This window comes from Eulemur rufifrons, chromosome 8, assembly GCF_041146395.1.
Source record: "Eulemur rufifrons isolate Redbay chromosome 8, OSU_ERuf_1, whole genome shotgun sequence".
Classification (NCBI taxonomy): domain Eukaryota; kingdom Metazoa; phylum Chordata; class Mammalia; order Primates; family Lemuridae; genus Eulemur; species Eulemur rufifrons.
Genome location: NC_090990.1, coordinates 14,089,268 through 14,106,979, shown reverse-complemented (window position 1 = coordinate 14,106,979; position 17,712 = coordinate 14,089,268). Strand labels below are relative to the sequence as shown.

Here is a 17,712-nt window from a genome sequence, read left to right as displayed (position 1 = left end):
GTCAAAGGTAAGACACAGGGGACTGCTGGCAGCTATGTCTCCGAGCTGGCAGGATACATGAGTGTGAGCCCAGCACAGGAGGTCCTGGTTTCAAACTTGATCCCCATTGCCTTTGCTGTGTGACCTGGAACAGGTGACTTCCCCTCTCTGAGCCTAGTTTCCTTAACTGTGAAAATGGGGGTGCCACCACCATCTACCTCAAGGGGTTGTTGTAGATTTGAGTGACATAAGCCTTGCAGAACCTCAGCACCTGGCCCACAGTGGCACCTGCTGGATGCTGGCTATTCTCCTTACTCTGGAGATCGCTGTTCCTCCTGGCCGACAGGCTGGCAAAGTTCCTGCCACCTTGGGGGCCCAAGTGTGAGAAGCTGGCAGGCCTCCCGAGTGGCACGGGCAGGACAGACACGCCAGAGGAGGCCGCGGCCACCTCCTTTCCGGCCCGGCGCCCCTCTCAGACTGCCAGGGGATTAAAGGCCTTTTGGCCTTTGTGTCGGGCTCACCCGCCCCTGGCAGTTTGTACAACAAAGTGCTGCCCTGACAGATTCCTTCCCCTTTGCCGTCTGTCGCCTGTGATCAGGGCACCAGGCGGCCTGGGGGTGGGGCAGGGCACTTTGACCCTGTGTCTGGGGCCTGGGTGTAGCAGGGTAGGAGAAGCACTTCTTTTGGGGTTACCTGGGAGCCTGCATCATGGCAGAGTGGGAGGGGGATCTCGCCTGGGTTCGTGTCCCCCGCTGGAGATATGGGGGCCATGGGTCATGTTGTCTGCTGGTTCGTCCACTGTGGGCCGGGGAGAGGCACTGAGACAGTGTGTGCTAGCCGACCATGGCGGGGGCAGGGGAGGCAGGTGGGCAGGCGAGGGCTCGTTTGTCCCCCGCCCCTCACTGTCTCTGGATTTTGATGGGGTGAGCTCACTCCAGCCCCAGATGCCTGGAGCCTTGCCCTGGGCAGCTGCAGTCACCCTGGGGACTGTGCGGTGATCAGACCTTCCTGCCCAGCTGCGGGGGTGGTGGGTTCTCAGCCCCAAGCCCGGGCCACGAGGAGGGAGGGGGTGGGCTGGCTGCCCAAGGCATGTGAAGAATGTCTCTGCAGAAGCCCAGAGCCCTGGGTTGGTCCCAGAGTCAGCCTTGGAGCAGGCGGACAGCTTGAGCCCCCTGACTGAGCTGTATTGCCCACCCTGGCCAGGGCTCCGCCCACCCCAGCCTGGGCCCTGCCCACCCAGCCAGCCCAGGGCCTGGGCAGCAGGGCCAGACCCTTCCCTTCATTGAGACCTGGAGGCCACCGAGGCCTGAACCCACACTCTCGCTCCCCATGCATCACCTTTCATCCACACCCACCCCTCACCTAGCACGTATTGAGCACTTACTGTATACTTATTGAGCACTTAACTGCTTCATCCCGTTTACACAGATCATTCTCTCTGAGCCTCAGTTTCTTCGTCTGTAAAATGGAAATAATTATGATACAAGCTCACAGTCCCTTAAATGAAACCCGTGGGGTCAGATGTGTTTTGGAATTCAGACATTTCTAAGTTTGAGAAAGGTGACACAGAGCATGTGCCAGCCGTGCCATGATATCCTCAGTGGAGTCTGGGCCACAACCCGTGATCAAACACGTTCCTGTTGCTGCAGTGAAACAGATGACTCTTCACCCGGAGTGGGGTAAATACGCTATTGGTGGCTTCATGTCAGTTCAGGTCAGGACTTGGCACCAAATGAGCTTGCTATAAACATAATTAAAAAAAAAAACACTTTCGGTTTTCAGAGCTCTTTCGATTTCACTTGTTGCAGGTAAGGACTAGTGTCCCTGCAGTGCCAGCCCTCCCTGGGGCTGCCATGAGGATTCGTGGAGATGGTCCCTCGGAGTGTGGGTGGGGCCTGGCGTGGAGAAGACCCTCGAGGGGTTGAGCTCTTACTGTCATCTCTCCACTGCGCCGCCGCCTTCCTGCCGCTTGGATTTCAGCAGTGCCAGAAACTCCTCCACACACGTAATCTTTGCAAGGCCTGCACTCCTCACTTAAAAACCCTTGGAAAGCCCCACACATGGATCTTCTCTGCGTTTCTGTACTGCCCTGCACCCCAGCCCTCCCCACGGTCTGCGCCCCTCTCTCGTGGCTCGACCTTTTCCCTCCACGGGGAGTCCTTTCCCAGCCAGCCTTGGCTGCTGCTGCATCCTGGCCCAGGCCAAGGGAGTGGAGGGGGTCCAGCCTTCGGAACCTGTCCCCAAGGGCCTCTGCAGGACTGGGACCTAGAGCCCCACCTGTACCCTCATTCTCACCAGAAGTCCTGAACATCCCCCACCTCAGGGAGTGGCACCTCCCAGAAGTCCCTCTCCTGTCCCCCGCCTGTGTTCAGGGAATGCCTGCTCACTGGGGGGCCACCCTGCCCACATTCCCACCCCAGGCAATTGTTCCCAGCCTTTTAGAACAGTCCTCTGGCCTTGGCCTGAATGAGTCAGCTGCCCCCCTTCCCCCTCCAGGAACTGCAGGGTCTGGAAAATCCCCCTCTCTGCTTGGCTCCTTCCTCTCTGTCCTAGGTCTGCCCCCCGGACCCCTCCTCTCCGGCCCGCCATCCGGCTCCAACGCCTGCCTGAGGGACTGGGTTCCTCTGGGAGGAAGCCGGGCTCCCTCACAGCCGGAGACGGACTGGGGGGCAGGAAGCCTGGGTTCTATTTCTGCCTCTGACATTGGAGCCACTGGCAGCCCTCCCTGGGACCTGAGGCACATGCTGCACGGGCCTGGGCCACTGCCAGCTCAGGCATCCCACGGGGCCATCCTGGGAGCTGGGCAGGTTGGGCTGGGGACTGGCCAGCCCTGGCTTCCTGGTACTGCCCTCTGCTCAGGCCTCATGGCCAGGCTGGAGGTCCTGCCCCAGCCCTGCATCCATTCCTGGTGAGCGGAGGGTGGGGAAGTGGGTGCCAGCCCCTCACCCGCACACTCTCCCTTCAGGTCCCTCCTCTGTCAAAGGGGGCCATTCACACCTCCTCCGCTCCCCCCAGAGGGTCCCTGTCAGCTCAGACAGTACCAGGCTGAAGAAGTGCTTTATATACTGAAGTGCAGTGTGGCCAAGAGGCTTTGCGAGCGTGCCTCTCCGTGACCTCAGTCCCGGCTCATTCCACGCCCCTAGTCACAGAGGTCGCGTAGCACAGTGGGAAGAGCTTAGACATTGGAGCCCGACCACCAGGGCCCAAATCCCAGCTCTGCCGCCTGCCAGCTTCAATCAGGTAACACAACACTCCACTCCATTCCCCCTCTTTGCAGTGGGCTGTTTAACACCTGTAACCTGGTTCAGGAGTGCCTGGCACACAGTAAGTGCTCAGTAAACGTTAGCTCACATTAGTTTTCAGGAAGATCCTGGACTTCCCAGGTCTGGATCCAGGATCCCTTCTGTGGTCATGTCTCACGCTCCCTTCGGCTTTTTCTGGGAGCGTCTTTTCCGTCTGGCTCTGTCTCGCCTCCCAGATGTGAAATACAGCTGTTGGAACCTTTTGATCTTCAGCTTTGCACAAATGGAGTCTCTGCTCTTGTTGACTTAGCCCTTGCCACGGGCCCTGATCTGACCCTGGATCCCCGGACCCTGGGGTGCGGGCTGCAAGCAAGGGCAAGCTGGCATGCAGAAAGGTCTGTTCCCTGGGGCTCCTGTGGTGGTGGGGATGGGGGGGGGGGGGCGTCTGTCCAGGCCCCGACGTGCTCTGGATTCTCTTCCCCTTCTCACTGCAGATGTGTGTTCCTGGCATTTTTTCCATGTTGCATCTCACTTTGCTATTTCCTGTCCGGTCCCAAGCACCCCCCGCCACCCCCGGCTCCTTCCTCCCCGGGCAGAGTTCTGGGCCTTGCTCATCGCTGACCAGGGTTTTCCTTTCCAGACAGCAGTGTCTAGGGCTTCCTAGGAATCTCGGTGTCCCATGCACTCCCTCCATGGCCTTGCTTGTGTGGGGGGAGGGGGAAGAAGTGGCAGTGACACCGAGAACCCTCCCCAGGTTGAGAACCCAAGCCTGTCCCCTCAAACCTCTTCTGCCCAGAGTCAGTGCCCTGCACCAGCCCCAGCCTCATACTCCCCTCAGGTCAGTCAAGGCCTGCTCCAGCCAGTGGGAACACTGCCCCATACCCCTGCCCAGGGAAGCGGGCAGAGCCCCTGGTAGGGGGCCCGTCTTGTGGTTCTTAACCAGTGGCTGTCGGAATCCCCTGCGAATGCACGACTACAGCCATCCTATAGAACCTGACTCAATGGCTCTGGGAAGGGGCCCGGGAATCTGTATTTCTCATCAGCTCCTGGAGGCTCTGAAGCACACTCCTGCCTGCAGACCTTGTGGGCAGGGCCCAGAAGGCCACTGGCCAGCACTTAGGGTGGGGACAGGCACTTGTGCAGAGGGAGAGGGTGGGGAGAGCAGAGGGAACAGGCGGCGGTATTTGCCCATGGATTAGGGGGCAAGGGGCACCAGGCCATAGCAGGGAGTAAAGTGTGGGCAGTGCAGACCTTCCCCAAAGCTGGGTAGCACCACAGACACAAAGATGACCAAATGGCACCCAGCCCCTGCCCCCAGGGGCCTCACAGCCTGGGAAGGGAGAAGCGTATAGATTGCATGGGGGTGGGTGGTACCACCAAAGCAAGTCATGTTCAAGACGTGGCTGGAATTAATAGTTGGTGACATTTTTATCCATTTGTTTATTCATTCGTTCAAGTATTTATTGAACTTGGGGTGCAGAGAAGGTAGAGGGGAATTGATCACAATCTCTGCCTTCAGGTGCTTCCACTGGGGGTACAGACAGTACCAATGTGAGCCCAGGAGGGCCCCGAACCCCGCCAGGGTGTTGGGGTGACTGTGAGGGGCAAGGAGTCAGGACAAAGAGATTTTCTTTTTGGTCATCTTTATTGAGGCATAGATACACCCAATAAAATGTGTGCACAGCTCAATAATGAGAGTGAGATGTATGTACCCAGGGGACCACCACCCCAAGAGGTTCCCCTGCACCACCTTCCCGGTCACCCCAGCCCACCGCTGGTCCCAGGCAACTACTTCCTGTCACCGTAGATTAGACTTTCTTCCCTTAAAGTTCCCTTAGATGGAATCCTGCAGTGTGTAGCCTTTTGTGTCGGGCCTCTTTCCAATTCAGCCGAGTGGCCATGCGCGCCGGTCGTTCGTTCCTCTTTCTTAGCGTAGAGGAGGAGGTGGTTCAGCTGAGGTTTGGAGGATGGATTGGAGTTAGCCTGCGCAACAGAGCCGGGAAGGGCATCGCAGCACAGGGCCCGGCTCAGAAAGGCCAGAGGCGAGAGAGACATGGAGAGACATGGACCGTGTCCAGCTGGGGGTGGGGAGGGCAGGGGCCGGGCTGGCTCTTCATTTTCTCTCCTCCTTGGGCCTCACCGCCTTGCCTAGCTGGGGTTTGGTCTTCACAGGCAAGACCTTTCCTTCTGGCTAAGGCGAGGGCAAGGCCTGAGCCCCCATGCCAGGCCATTGCGTGTTCTGTTCTCACTTGTGCTTGTGGGCTCCGGGGCTCCCCTGGGCTCTGCTACGTTTGTTTTACTCTGAGTTACCTGGTAAAACTCCTTCGGAAACACCTCAATCTTGTCTAGGGGGACCGAGGCATTCACAGCCCACTCCCGCACCTGAGAAGCAGGGGGCTGGCCACTCGGGCCACCCTGTCCGTACCACGCAGGGCCCCAGGAGCTTGTGCCGGGCCAGGCTCAGCGTCAGCCCAGAGTCACGTGGAGTTGACACCATGCCTGTCTGCATTCAGCCCAGCTGCTGGCCTCCAGCCCCCACTGCTGAGCACGGGGACAGGCCTGACAGTGTGGCCACAAGTGCCAGAGTAACTCCCCACCGCAGCGGAGGGTGTTCCCTGCAGCCGGGGGACACGAGGCCAGACTGAGGCAGGAGGAGGGGCCGTGGGAGGCAACAGCTTTTATCAGCTCACCCTCAATTTCTGCCGTGTTCCCAGACACGCGGACCCCAGCCACCCTTCCACCTGCCCGTGTCCCCCATCTTTGCTGGCCCAGGTCACTCCTTTACCTGCCTGTGTCCCCCAGTCCAGTCACTCATGTCCTGGGTGTCCCTTGCTTTCTTCAAAGGAAAAGGAGTCATTACTTACCAACGTAATTTTAATTTTATTGCTTGTTTTATTTGAGGATTCATTCAGAATTTGCAGGGTTGGGCTCTGAGGCCTGCAGGGGCTCATGGGACTTGGGGAAACTGAGTTAAAAACAGTGGTTCAGCCCCAGCTTGGCTCTCTTGATTAGACTTTGGGGGGGGACTCTGGGTCCCCCTTGACATGAAGGGAAGGGCCCTGGGGAGCTGGAGAGTGTGACTCAGTCGGCTCTGTCATCCCCACAGGCGACCCACGGGCTGAGGGCGTACGATGGCTTGTCTCTGCCTGAGGACACGGAGCCCGTCACAGCAGGCCGGGTTGGCTGGAGCTACTCCTATCTTTCTGATGACGAGGACTTGCTGGCTGACGACGCCTCTGGAGGTGAGCCCAGGTCACCGTGGCTGGGAGCGTAGGGGGGAGGGGTGAGACCATGGTTCTTCCCACTGGTCCCTGAAGAGGCCTCATGAAGTTTGCCCAAGGTGGCACCTCAAGGGATGGGCTGCATGTGTCCCGAGCCTTGGTCCTGGTGACCCCAGCATCTTCCACTTACAACCTGTGTGACCCTGGGCTGGTCACTGCTCCTCTCTGCAGCCTGGGACGGTCAGGACCGACTGGGAAGGTGGTTGGCAACGCGCAGTTCAGGACCGTTGCCCACCCTCTACCCCACCTCTTCCTCGTCCTCACCTGGACCTGACCCTGTCGCCCCAGCCATCCGACAGATCACAGAGTCCCTGGAGTCCAGGGCCTCGGTCCGCACCCTCTGTGATGGGGGTTTGCACACTGACTCTTACAGGCCAGCCCTCCCTAGGCATCGGGGAGACGGTGACCGTCCATGTTTTCATATCCCTTTCCCTGAAAGTCCCAGAACAGTGCCCGACACCCAGGAGGTGCTCAGGCAACATGGTTGTTGCTGAATATGTCTCTTTTTTGCTTATAGATGGCCTGGGCAGCGGGGACCTGGGCAGTGGGGACTTCCAGATGGGTAAGTTGCTGAGAGCGTCCTGCAGGTCCCCATCCCACCCCTGGGGAGGCCCCGTCTCCTGGGCTGGGGGCCTCCAGGGCTTCTTGGGCCTGCCCTTCTGTGCACTGCAGGGAGGAGCAGGGGTGGTCTCTTACCTGCTGAGTGAGCTGTGTGAGCTGGTTGGCGGGTCCTCGCATGGCTGGGGATGGCCAGGTCCTGTGCTTGCCTGTGCCACAAGCACAAGGCTCAGGGCAGTGGGCAGGAAAAGCCCAGTCCCGATGGGGACAGAAAGCCAGCCAGCCGCTCAGCATTCAGAGCAAAATGCTCCCTTCTCAGGGCGGCTCAGCTGTCAGTGCTCCCCCAGAGCCCTCCTTTGGGGTGCAGAGCTGGGGACGCCAGGCAGAGCTGAGCAGAGCAGAGGGGCTGTGTGAGTAGGGCATTCAGGCAGGGACAGAATGAGCCTCACTCTAGACTTGGGCGAGGACCCTGCCTTCAGGCGAGTCACTTGCTGGGAAGCCAAGGACTCCTGGCTTGGGGAGGGAGGGTTGGGCTTTTCAGAGAGAAAGGAGTCAGCCTCCATGAGCCGCCCACCTGCCGGTACCCAGACTGGCCCAGCACTGGTGCGGGGGCTTGGAGTCCCTGCGTCCTCCCACCCTGGGACTCGGGGTAGAGAGGGAACTACCCTGTGGCAAGGCCCAGCAGCCCCTGCTGGTTCCCGCTGTCCTCTCTGGGAGCCAGCACCCGGGACACTCTGTGATCAGGGGCAGGGATGGAACAGGTGCTCAGCTCGGACTGGCCACTGGGCAGCCCCACGGTGTCCAATGCTGTCCAAGCCAGCAAGCCCAGGGCAAGTCTGGCCTGGGCCTCTTCAGGGCTAGGGTCACTTTCCTTTAGCTGGTATATCAGGGGCATCCCAATGCCAGAGGGTGGCATCCTAACTGGGCCAGTGCAGACAGGAGGGTCCCTGGGTGACCTGTCCCGACTGTGACCTTCCAACACCTGGACTTGGGCTCTGCCTGAAGCTTTTCCACGTGTAGGTCTCTGCAGTGTGGCTCGATGTCCAGGAGCTGGGTGGGGCCGGGGGTGGAGGTGTTAGGTGAGTCCCATGTGCACACGCCATGTCCCAGAATGGCCTATGCTAATGTGTCCCTGGGAGCTGCCTCTTGCCAAGCCGGGCCTGTCACTGAGGCCCCAGTGTGGTCCACCCTGTCCATTCAGAAACATCTACAGCCGCTCCCGTGGGGCTGCCCACTGCGGCAGCTCTACCCGCTCTGAGTAGTCCTTGCCAGCCCCCCGCCCTCCCTGAGAAGCATCTGTGAGGGCAGGAGAGGTCACGGGGGGAAAAGGGTTGGGGACAGGGACAGCAGCTGGGGAGGGCCCAAGACCAGGGCTGCTGCCTTTCCCTGGGAGTGGGAAGGGGGGGGCCTCAGACCCTTCAGGCCCAAACCCTGGCACCGACCTGGTGCCCTTGGGGCAGGTCCAGGCAGCCGGGCTGAATCGCAGCCCAGGAGGCAGCAGGTGTGTCTCCCTGACACCCGGGGTCATCGGTGCCCGAGTCGGTCGTGCCCAAGGGCTGCGCCCTCCCGGCACTGGTAAGCATGGGCCATGCCTGGGCCGTGCCCCGCTCCTGGGCCCTGGCCCAACTCCAGACCCTGGAATCCAGCCCCTGAGATGCAGAGACGGCTCTTCCCCCTCCCTTCCTCTCAGGCATGGCTGTGGCTCCCCGGCTCTTCCCAGCCCTGCCTGTGGGGCAGCGCCCCTCCCTGACAGCCCCGGCTCTGCCCCCGCGTCCCTGGCCCCTTCTCACCTCCCCTCTCCCAATTTCTGTCCATCTTCTGCCCTGTCTCTTTCTGTCTTCCCTGCTCCTGTGTGTCCTGCTCTGACACCTGTCTGCTCTCTCCACCCCCCCCGCCCCCCGCTTCGGCTGTCTCTCTTCCACTCTATGTCTCTGTGCCTCCCCCGTCTCCCTCCGTCCTTCTCCCTCTCTCGCCATCTCTGCCTCCATCTCCCTGTCTTTCCTTCTCTCCCCTCAACTTTTCTCTCTCAATCTCTCTTCCCCACCCCCCCTTTGTCATTTCCTTTCTGTCTCTGTCTCTCTCTCCCTGATGTCTCTGCCCCTCTCTTTGGTTCTCTCCTTCTCCTTGCTGTCTCTGGCCCTTCTCGCCTCTGTCTCTGTCTCCACTCTGCAGGCTCGGGGCCGCCCCTGGGCCGCCCTCGCCTGGCTAGCATGGTGGTCTCGGAGCCTGCCGAGGAGTCGCCTCTCAGTAAGTGACCCAGGCCCCGGCCAGGCAGGAGCACTGTTCTTCTTCCCCCCCCCCCCCCCCCCCCCCCGTCTCCTCCCCGTCCTCTCTCCCGGCTCCTCCTTTCCTCTCCTTGCTCCCTGTGCTCTTCTTCCCCAGCCTGCACTTTGCTGCAGTCACGCGGGAGGCTCAGAGGTACCTCCCTGCAGAGTGAGGGGCCAGGCCAGCCACCGCCCCTGCCCCTGCCCAGGATACAGCCCGGCCCCATCTGGGCTCACGGACCTAAACCCAGCAGGCTGGGCCCTGGTGACCTTCCCCACAGGGTGCTGGTGGAGCAGGGGTGGGTGCTGCAACCGCTCAGGGAACGAGGCCCCAGGTCTGGAGGCAGCTTTGTCCACCTCAGGACAGGCTGATCTGGACCTACCCAAGCATTCCAGAGGGACTCACAGCTGGTTTGGGGGCCCGGGTGTGTGGGGGGAGTTTTTCTGGGCAGGGATGGGCATCTGGAGTTGGTGGGGTAGCCTGCTTCGGGGATAGGGGTGGCCAGGTGTGCATCCCCTACCCCCACCTTGGGTGCAGGGCAGCTCCAGGGCTCCCTCCCCTCCAGCCTCTGGCTCCAAGTGCGCCGTCCACATAGGGTCAGAAGGAGGCAGAGGGCTGGCCAGTGCAGGCCCTAGATAGCATCCCCCAACCCTGGGCGGCAGCCTCACCTCCTGCCCCAACCCTCAGGCACCAGCCACACAGTGGGAGACGAGGGTGCTGGCCCTGACCTGCCCCTGGAGGAGGAAGAGGGTGGTGTCAGGCTGGAAGGCCCGCGCCCTTCCCAGGCCCTAGGAGAAAGGGGCTTTGTGGCGCTCCGGCCCCCTTCCCCGGGAGCGGGCACATTCCTGGGCAGAGGCCCGGCCTCTTGGCCCGCGCTGGGCCATGGGGCTGAGGCCAGGGGCCAGGGTGGGGGGACAGTCAATGGGCCTCTGTGCCAGCTCACAAGGGGCCTCTGTGGCCGGGCTCACGGCCCCCACACTCCAGCCCACGGGGCCCAGCACCCAGGGGCCCAGCCCAGCCCAGTCCCTCTGGTTCAGAGCAGGCAGCGCCAGGGCTTCCTCTGCTCCAGACAGAGGGAGAGGGCCCATGCACCTGTGGGCCTGGCGGACAGGTAAAGAGGAAGGAGGACGGGTCTGGCGGTCAGCACAGCCAGTGTCCCTCCCTGTCTGCCACCTGCACCCTGGATTCCAGATTTTCTTATTAGGGATGCTCAGCCTGTATGTGTGACTCATTTGCTACTCATATTAATTCGTATTTGTAACATATGAACTCATGAACATTATGAAATTCAATGTCTTGTATAAAATGTCTTGTATATAGTAGGTTCTTAAGAAACAGTAGTTGTGACCAGGCACAGTGGCTCACACTTGTAATCCTAGCACTCTGGAAGGCCAAGGCAAGAGGATTGCTTGAGGTCAGGAGTTCGAGACCAGCCTGAGCAAGAGCGAGAATCCATCTCTGCAAAAAATAGAAAAAATTAGCCAGGCAACTAAAAATAGAAAAATATTAGCCGGGCATGGTGGCAAGCGCCTGTGGTCCCAGCTACTTGGGAGGCTGAGGCAGGAGGATTGCTTGAGCCCAGAAGTTTGAGGTTGCTGTGAGCTAGGCTGATGCCACGGCACTCTAGCCCAGGCAACAGAGAGAGACTCTTGTCTCAGGAAAGAAAGAAAGAAAGAAACAATAGTTGTGTATGAATGCTTACATCAGTCTGATACGAATTCATTCGGCCACCACTTATGAGGCACCCACTGCGTGCCAGACAGTAGGCAAGCACTGGGGACACAGGGGTGAATGAGGTCTCGGGTTCCCCCTCATCAGGCTTGTAGTCTGGTGGCAGAGAGAGGATGACAGCAGCTTCCGACTCTCAGACTTGCACTGTGCCAGGCGCTGCATCGGAGCACCTGGTGCCTGTGAGCACCTTATCACGTGCTCTTTGTAGCGATCCAGTGTGGCATTAAGTGCAATCCCTATGCCTATTTTACCGAAGAGGAAACAGAGACTCAGAGAGGTGAGGTCAGTGCCTGAGGTGTGGCTGGCTCCAGAACTCATGAATGTTACTGTGATGTGTGGCCCGGCAGAATCTGCAATGTGGGGTGGAAGGTGCTCTGCGGGGGTGCGCAGAGGAGTGGGCGCCCATCAGAGCCGTCTCTAGCCCAGCCAGGGCAGTCCAGGAAGTCTTCGTGGAGGAGGTGATTAGGAACTGGCCAGGGAAGGCAGGAGAAGCATGTCCCGCTCACATGCAGGTAATCCCTGTGCCAGGCCAGCCCCCTCTGGAAGCCACCCCTTGGTGTCCTGCCTTCCTCTGAGTGGCTGGGGGGTCTCCTCTTCTGCACCATCACTTGGTTTTGGGATGAGGCCATTTTTCCTGTTAGGTGAGGCCCTTCAGGCAGGTTGGGCCTTGGCTTTGGCCCCTGGGCAGTCAGTGCAGGGCATAGCTGTGGGCACACAGGTGTCTGCCCGTGCGAGAGGCCTACCGCGACCATGCCCCCATTTCCACCCATTGGCCCAGCTGCCTGAGGCCACCGCATGCCAGGCTCAGCCCCTCACAATGACACCCCCTCCCTTTTCCACAGTTTACTTCCGGGCCCTGGTAAATTTCACTCGCTCCATCGAGTACAGCCCCCGGCTGGAGGATGCGGGCTCCAGGGAGTTCCGAGAGGTGTCCGAGGCTGTGGTAGACACGGTGAGGTGAAGGGGGTTTGGGAAGCCCCCTGGTGTGTCAGGGCAGGACTGGGCTTGGGGTGAAGGTATCTGGGGGCTGATGGTGCTGTGTCCCTCCCCAGCTGGAGTCGGAGTACCTGAAAATTCCCGGAGACCAGGTTGTCAGTGTGGTGTTCATCAAGTGAGAAGGGTCCCCCTGGGGCTGGTGAGGGACTGGGGCAATGAGACGGGGCTGATGAGGATGGGAAGGAAGCCCGGCACGGAGAGGCGAGGCAGGAAAAGGCCCGATGGGATGAGTCGCTATGGGTGGAAATTTGGGAATTGCCAGGGCGACAGTGTGGACCTTAAATCGCCCTGCTTTGGGTACAGGCTGTCCGGAAACAGGGCCTGAGCGCCAGGGCAGGGGCCTAGTGGAGGAGCCGAGAGCACAGGCATCTTTCCCACCTGCCCCCTGCCCACCCCATCCCTAGGGAGCTGGACGGCTGGGTCTTTGTGGAGCTGGATGTGGGCTCGGAATGGAATGCGGACGGGGCTCAGATCCAGGACGTGCTACACAAGGTCATCTCCAGCGGCTCCATTGGCTCCTACATCACCTCTCCCCAGGGATTCCAGTTCCGACGCCTGGGCACAGGTGAGCCTATCCTGGGACGTGGGGTCACCTCCTCCAGTTTCTCAGGTTCATGTGGGTCTCCTGTCAGTGTCTCCACCATGGCTTGGGCTTACATACCACTACAAACAGGGAGCTCACTACCTCAGGAGATTGCCCCATCAATCTTTATGCAGTCTTGGCTTGGGTAGAGCAGACTGTTTTCCTCTGGCACATACCCATTAGACCGAGTTTCTGCTCGCTCTGGATAGACCTCTGTACGTTGACAACAGGCAGTAATTCATTTCTTCATATAGCACTTTCAGGTCCAACACACTTTGGCATTGAATAGTAACCACGGATTGTTTACTGACCACGGACTGCGGGCCAGGCACTCGGCTAAAGCCCTCATATCTGGCCTCCTATGCACACAATTCCTATGAAGCAGATATTATTCCTCCTATATTAAAGACGAGAGAACTGAGCCCCAGAAGGGAAAATCTGAATTTGCCCAAATTCAGACAGGCAGACAGTGGAAAAGCCAGAATTTAAACCAAACCCTGTGTCTGTACCAGTCTTGCCAGAAGCTGTGATGAGATGAGATGAGATGAGATGAGAAACAGTTGAGAAACTGAGGCTCAGAGAGAAAAGGAAACTGGCCCAAAGTCACAAAGCTGTCAGCTTTTTGTTCTGGGTGGGCCCAGGTTTCCTTTCGCAGCACCCCTCATCTCCTGTCTTTGACCCCCCTGAGTCTTTTTGTCTCCAGGCCAAACAGGCCTAGTTCATGCCTCACAGGCTGTGCTGCTCAGCCCTGCCTCCATCTCAGCTCCCTCTCTCTGGGAGGACCTCACCCATTGGAACCCAGAATGGAACAAACTCCATCCCCACCATGCTGTGGCCCAATCAGGAAAAAATAGAGAAACATCATCTCCCTTGTTCTGCACATAAAACCTCAATTAATGCACCCAAAGATCAAGTTTGCTCTTTCAGCATCCCCAGGCCCAGGCCTAAAGATTGCTGGGGGTCCAGCCCTCTCCTCCCACTTTTCAATGAGTCCTCCCGACTAGGGATGCTGGGCTGGGCCTCGCTCACCCCACAGCCCTAAGGCCCAGCTCCCAGGTGGGGCGGCTGCTGACCACACCTTCCTTTCCAGCACAGACCCCCCCGCCCCCCCTGGCCGCTGTGGCGGTCGCAGTGACACCAGGTGAGAGTGTTTGCCAGGCCGGGGCCCAGCTGGGCCCTAGGGAAGCTCCTGGATGGAGGGCGAAGGAAAGGTGGCCCCAGCCTGCAGGCCGCCCTTCCCCCTCTGCCGTCCTCGCTGGGCCCGGCTGTGGCCTGCATGTGTGTTGTGGTTGCACGTGTGTGGCATGTCAGCTGTGCGTGGGGTCTGTGTGAGGGAAGGGGGAGGCCACTGCCACATGTCCTGTGTCCCACGTGTGCGGTGGATGTGTGCCCACCACGTGTTCTTTGCCCTCACTGTGTCTGCCAGAAACCAAGTGGCCTGACGCGGGGCACAAAGCCCACTCTGGCCTTGTGGCACCTGTGCTGTCCATCACAGCTTCCAGCACCTCCCACCTGCCACCTCTGACTCCCCCCAAATCCCCCCCCAGTGCCCCAGTTCCCAAGGGTCTGCACCGAGGCCGAGTTTGCCTGCCACAGCTACAATGAGTGTGTGGCCCTGGAGTATCGCTGTGACCGGCGGCCCGACTGCAGGGACATGTCTGATGAGCTCAACTGCGGTGAGGAGCTGTCCGGGAGCACAGGTGGCCTGTGGGCGCCAGGGGAGGGCCTGGGTCCTATGCCTGGATCTCGGAGTCTATCTGGGACTGTGAGGGTTTGGTGCAAGCAGAGGGCAGGGACAGGGGAAGAGTGATGACAGAGTCAGGGGTACTGGGTGTGGCAGAGAATGGTCTTGGGGGTGCAGGGAGGGCCTGGGGAGTGTGGCGGGCGAGGGGTGAGGAGCCACCCACTCCTGCCAAACACCAAGCGGGCTCTGTCCACAGAGGAGCCAGTCCAAGAGCTCACCCCTATGCCGCCCGTCCTAGTGGAGACAACACCTTTACCACCTTGGCCAGAAGCAACCACCATGCGACGGCCGCCAGACACCCCTGCTCCCCAGCCTCTGCTCCCTGATCTAAGCAGGCCCCTGCCCTGTGGGCCCCAGGAGGCCACATGCCGCAGCGGGCAGTGCATCCCCAAAGACTACCTCTGTGATGGGCAAGAGGACTGCAAGGACGGCAGTGACGAGCTGGACTGCGGTGCGCACTGGTGGGGTGCAGGTGGGTGCGGGGATGGGGGAGCTGGCCTCGGAGGGCGCTGCTGACCCTTGCATGGTCCACGCAGGCCCCACCCCGCCCTGTGAACCCAACGAGTTCCCCTGTGGAAACGGGCACTGTGCCCTCAAGCTGTGGCGCTGTGATGGTGACTTTGACTGTGAGGACCGCACGGATGAGGCCAACTGCCGTAAGTATCAGAGGGTCCCTCTAGCGTCCCTGCCCTGGCCCTCCCCTCCGCTCCTGCCCTGCCCCCTCCTGCCCTGGCCTGACTCTGCCTTGCCCCACCCCTGGCCCACCCCTCCCCTCTGCTCCTACCTCCATCCGCCCTTGCCCGACCCTGCCACGCCACTCCTTCCTCCGCCCCTTCACCCCGCCCACCTCTCTGCCCTTGCCCCGCCCCTCCACCCCGCCCACCTCTGCCCTTGCCCCGCCCCTTCCACTCCGCCCACCTCTGCCCTTGCCCCGCCCCTCCACCCCGCCCCCGCCTTGCCCCGCCCCCTGTCTGGCAGGCGCTTTGCTCTCCTTGGCTGAGTGGGGAAGCCCTTGGAGACACACTTCAAGGCTCATCTCTCTCTGACCAGAGCAGTGGGGACTCTTGGCTCCGAGCTGGCCTGCGCAGCAAGCAGTGTGGCTAGGCAGCCTGTGGCTGACGTCTCTTTATTTCTTTTCTTCACTTTTGTTTCCATGAAGCTTCTCTTCGTTACTTGTGTGTGGCTCAGATGAATGGCTAAGAGGGTTCGGTATGCTGGGGTCCCTTAATGACGGGCCCTTGATGCATGTGTGAGTCAAGGCCTTACCTGTGTGAGCCCAGAGGCTTTTCATCTAAAGCTGGTTCTGAGTTCCTTGTTCCTCCATCTGCCCAGCTCTTTATGCGTCTGCCAGTCCACTCAGTCATCCATCCACCATCCATCCATCCATCCATCCGTCCATTGTCTTCTCAGCTCTTCATCTGTCTGTCCACCCACGTGTCCAGCACCCTCTTCCCAGCCAGCTCCCCCCACTCCACCATCCCTCCGTCCATCCATTGTCTATCTTTCCCGCTCTGTCTATCCACCCAGCCAGCCAGCCAGCCACCCGCCCATCTCTCCACTGCCCGCCCACCCCATGGTATCCACCCACCAGTCAAGGTTGTGGACATTGTGGACCCCGTGGCAGTTAACCAGGTGGGGAGGCTGGAGAGTCAGAGACCACATCAGGTCACATCCTGTGTATCCTGTCCCGGGGCCTGTTAGTCTGAGATTGAAGATAATCTTCAGACCCTTTCCCCTGATCCTGGCTCGTGTGCCTGGGTGCGTGTCGACGGTCCTGCTGTGAGCTGCCCGCCTTCCCTCCTTGCCTGCCTTCGCCTTCCCTGCTCCACAGCACGGCCGGAGAGAGGCAGCACCGTGCCACAGGCTGGCGGAGTTTGAGGCCACCAGTCTGTGGCTCTAAACTTGCCCCTGGGAGAGAGAAAGCAACTGAGGGCTGTAGTTGAAAGCCCTTCCTACAGGCCTCTGCTGGGGAGGAGTCGAGGCGAGTCCCTGACAGAGCAGAGAACCAGCCAACGGGAAAGCTGAACAGCCTCGGGGGTCTCGCGAGTGTTGGGAGCAACACCCTGAGCTATGCCAGTAGCCTGCTGCCTCCTGCCCACCTCTCCGCTCTGCTCGGTGGCTGTGTGGCTTCCGCTCCTACACCGCTGTGCCCTCTCCGTCCCTGTCTGTGTGCCCCTCTCAAGCTCAGTCTCCTGGAGGAGGAACTTTGGTCTCGAATGCTAGATGCCTAGCAGGGGCCCGTGGCTGGTGCCAGGCCAACTGCAGGCCTCTGGCCAAGCCAAGGGTCAGGCACAACCCTGGTCAGTGGGATACGGAGATCAGGGAGCCCCGCCGGGGCCCGGGCTGTGGCTGGCCCGTTGTCGGGCCTTTCCGGTAGAGAGAGCTGTGCAGGGCGTTACCGCTGTGTCGAGATTCCAGCCCTTTCGACTGTGCCTCTGACGGGGTCTTGTCCAAGTGTGTGAGATGGCACTTCTTTGACTCTGAGGGTGGCTGGGTGACACTGTGGTTGTGACAGTGATGTGCCAGGCATAATTCCACTCAGGGGAATGCGGGTAGAGTGAGGGGTAGGGTGGCGCGAGGTGACGCGCTGCTTGTCAGAGCCTGGTGACTGTTGTGCTGGGTGTTGCGTTGTGGACGGTGTTGTGCAGCAGTGGCAAGACCTGTGCAGGCAGCTGTGGGTTACGTGGGTGACATGAGAATGGCCCTGGGGACACGGGGGCAGGTGGACAGGGTGGGCTGTTGGGAGTGGCCCTCCCTGGGGACAGAGCGCCAGCGCCCATGCTGCCTGGCTTTGTACCCCAGCTGCCAAGCGCCCCGAGGAAGTGTGCGGGCCCACACAGTTCCGATGTGTCTCCACCAACACGTGCATCCCGGCCAGCTTCCACTGTGACGAGGAGAGCGACTGTCCCGACCGCAGCGACGAGTTTGGCTGCAGTGAGCAGGGCACGGAGGGCGGGCTGTGGGCCCTGGCCCTGGGCTGGGTTCTGGGAGCTTCTCTCCACAGCCTTAGCGGCTGCGCTGCTCCCACTGGCTCCTCTGCGCACCCCCACTCCTCCTCCCTGCCCCAGACCCCTCACTCCCTCCCTGGTCTCCCCAGTGCCCCCCCAGGTGGTGACGCCTCCCCAGGAGTCAATCCAGGCATCCCGGGGCCAGACGGTGACCCTCACCTGCGTGGCCATCGGTGTCCCCACCCCCCTCATCAACTGGAGGCTGAACTGGGGCCACATCCCCTCCCACCCAAGGTGTGCCTCCGCCCGGGTGCTGGGTGGGAACGTGGGTGGGGCCGGTGCAGTGGCCCAGGCCAGACCTCAGCACTGTCTTGGGGCCCACCAG

General features: G+C 60.6%; 1 protein-coding gene across 3 annotated transcripts in view; it reads left to right on the top strand.

The window, feature by feature from the left end:
* HSPG2 (heparan sulfate proteoglycan 2) overlaps window positions 1-17,712 on the top strand; it is a 96,105-nt gene that overhangs the window by 26,199 nt on the left and 52,194 nt on the right. For all 3 annotated transcript variants that reach the window (XM_069479522.1, XM_069479523.1, XM_069479521.1), the window contains exons 2-11: window positions 6,328-6,463; window positions 7,020-7,064; window positions 11,899-12,008; window positions 12,109-12,167; window positions 12,457-12,617; window positions 14,183-14,311; window positions 14,576-14,830; window positions 14,916-15,035; window positions 17,182-17,313; window positions 17,477-17,621. In XM_069479522.1, coding sequence (XP_069335623.1) covers window positions 6,328-6,463; window positions 7,020-7,064; window positions 11,899-12,008; window positions 12,109-12,167; window positions 12,457-12,617; window positions 14,183-14,311; window positions 14,576-14,830; window positions 14,916-15,035; window positions 17,182-17,313; window positions 17,477-17,621 — 1,292 coding nt within the window. The remainder of the gene's footprint in view (window positions 1-6,327; window positions 6,464-7,019; window positions 7,065-11,898; window positions 12,009-12,108; window positions 12,168-12,456; window positions 12,618-14,182; window positions 14,312-14,575; window positions 14,831-14,915; window positions 15,036-17,181; window positions 17,314-17,476; window positions 17,622-17,712) is intronic.